We start from the raw sequence: 1,325 nt of genomic DNA on the forward strand, positions 1-1,325 counted from the left end.
TCTCTGTGAGCAGGGACAGGACCCAGGGAATGGCTGGAGCTGTGCCAGGGTTGGATCTCAGGACAAGGTTCTTCCCCCAGAGGCTGGTTGGGCACTGCCCAGGCTCCCCAGGGCAGTGGGCACAGCCCCAAGGCTGCCAGAGCTCCAGGAGGGTTTGGATGATGCTCTCAGGGACAGGGTGGGATTGTTGGGGTGTCTTGTTCAGGGCCAGGAGTGGGATTGATGATCCTCACGCGTCCCCCCCGACACAGCACATCCTGAGCTTCTGGTGGTTCCCCCATCATGCGAACCACCACCTTCCAGCCAACCCTCACCTCCCAACCAACCACCACCTCCCAACCAACCATCACCTCCCAACCAACCATCACCTCCCAATCAACCATCACCTCCCAACCAACCACCACCTCCCAACCAACCACCACCTCCCAGCCAACCATCACCTCCCAACCAGCCATCATCTCCCAATCAACCATCACCTCCCAACCAAGCACCACCTTCCAACCAACCACTACCTTCCAACCAACCATCACCTCCCAACCAACCACCACCTCCCAACCAACCACCACCTCCCAACCAACCACCACCTCCCAACCAACCATCACCTCCCAACCAACCACCGCCTCCCAGCCCAAGTGCGGCCAACGCCACCCGCTCTCCCACGGTCTAACAACCCCCTTTCCGTGTCTCCCGCAGTGCCTTTCCGAGAGACGCCGAGCTACACGAAGCGGCGGCGGATCCTGGGCGGCGGCGGCCTGGCGTCCCCGCGCCTGCTGCAGCGCTCGGCCAGCGACAACAACCTGAAGGCCGAGAGCCGCGCGTCCTACTCGCCGGTGCCGTCGCTGCGCAGCCTCCCGCCCCAGCTGCTGGTGCAGATGCAGGAGGCGGCGGCCGGGGTGGTGGTGGCGGCGGGGGACGGCGGCCTGGCCGGCTCGGGCAGCGCCCGCAGCGCCCACAGCCGCTCGCCCTCCCTGCAGCGCGTGCAGGAGGAGAAGGAGGCCGACCTGCCCACGCTCCGCAGGAGCAGCCGCGGCAAGGCCAGGTACGGGTGGGCGTGGGGGGAGTGGGGAGAGGGTGTGACGTGGCGTGGGTGGGTCGTGCCCCCGTGCCCGGATGGGATCGGGCGCCACGGGATTGTGGGTGGGAAGTGGGAAGGCTGGTGGAGCTTGGTGAAGCTCCTGCAAGGAGTTGGATGGTCAAGAGGAACAGAGCGAGGATGTCCCATAGCTGGCATGTGCCCTCACACCTGTATGGGATCAGGCACCTGTATGGGATACTGGGTGGGAAGTGGGAAGCACGCTGGGGCTCAGTGAAGCTCCTGCAAGGAG

General features: G+C 65.2%; 1 protein-coding gene across 1 annotated transcript in view; it reads left to right on the forward strand.

Moving 5' to 3' along the window:
- SHANK3 (SH3 and multiple ankyrin repeat domains 3) overlaps nucleotides 1-1,325 on the forward strand; it is a 96,979-nt gene that overhangs the window by 87,619 nt on the left and 8,035 nt on the right. The window contains exon 9 of the mRNA XM_017838773.1: nucleotides 694-1,039. Within this exon, the coding sequence (XP_017694262.1) occupies nucleotides 694-1,039 (346 nt within the window). The remainder of the gene's footprint in view (nucleotides 1-693; nucleotides 1,040-1,325) is intronic.

Source organism: Lepidothrix coronata, unplaced genomic scaffold (assembly GCF_001604755.1).
Source record: "Lepidothrix coronata isolate B3197 unplaced genomic scaffold, Lepidothrix_coronata-1.0 Scaffold357, whole genome shotgun sequence".
NCBI classification, from domain to species: domain Eukaryota; kingdom Metazoa; phylum Chordata; class Aves; order Passeriformes; family Pipridae; genus Lepidothrix; species Lepidothrix coronata.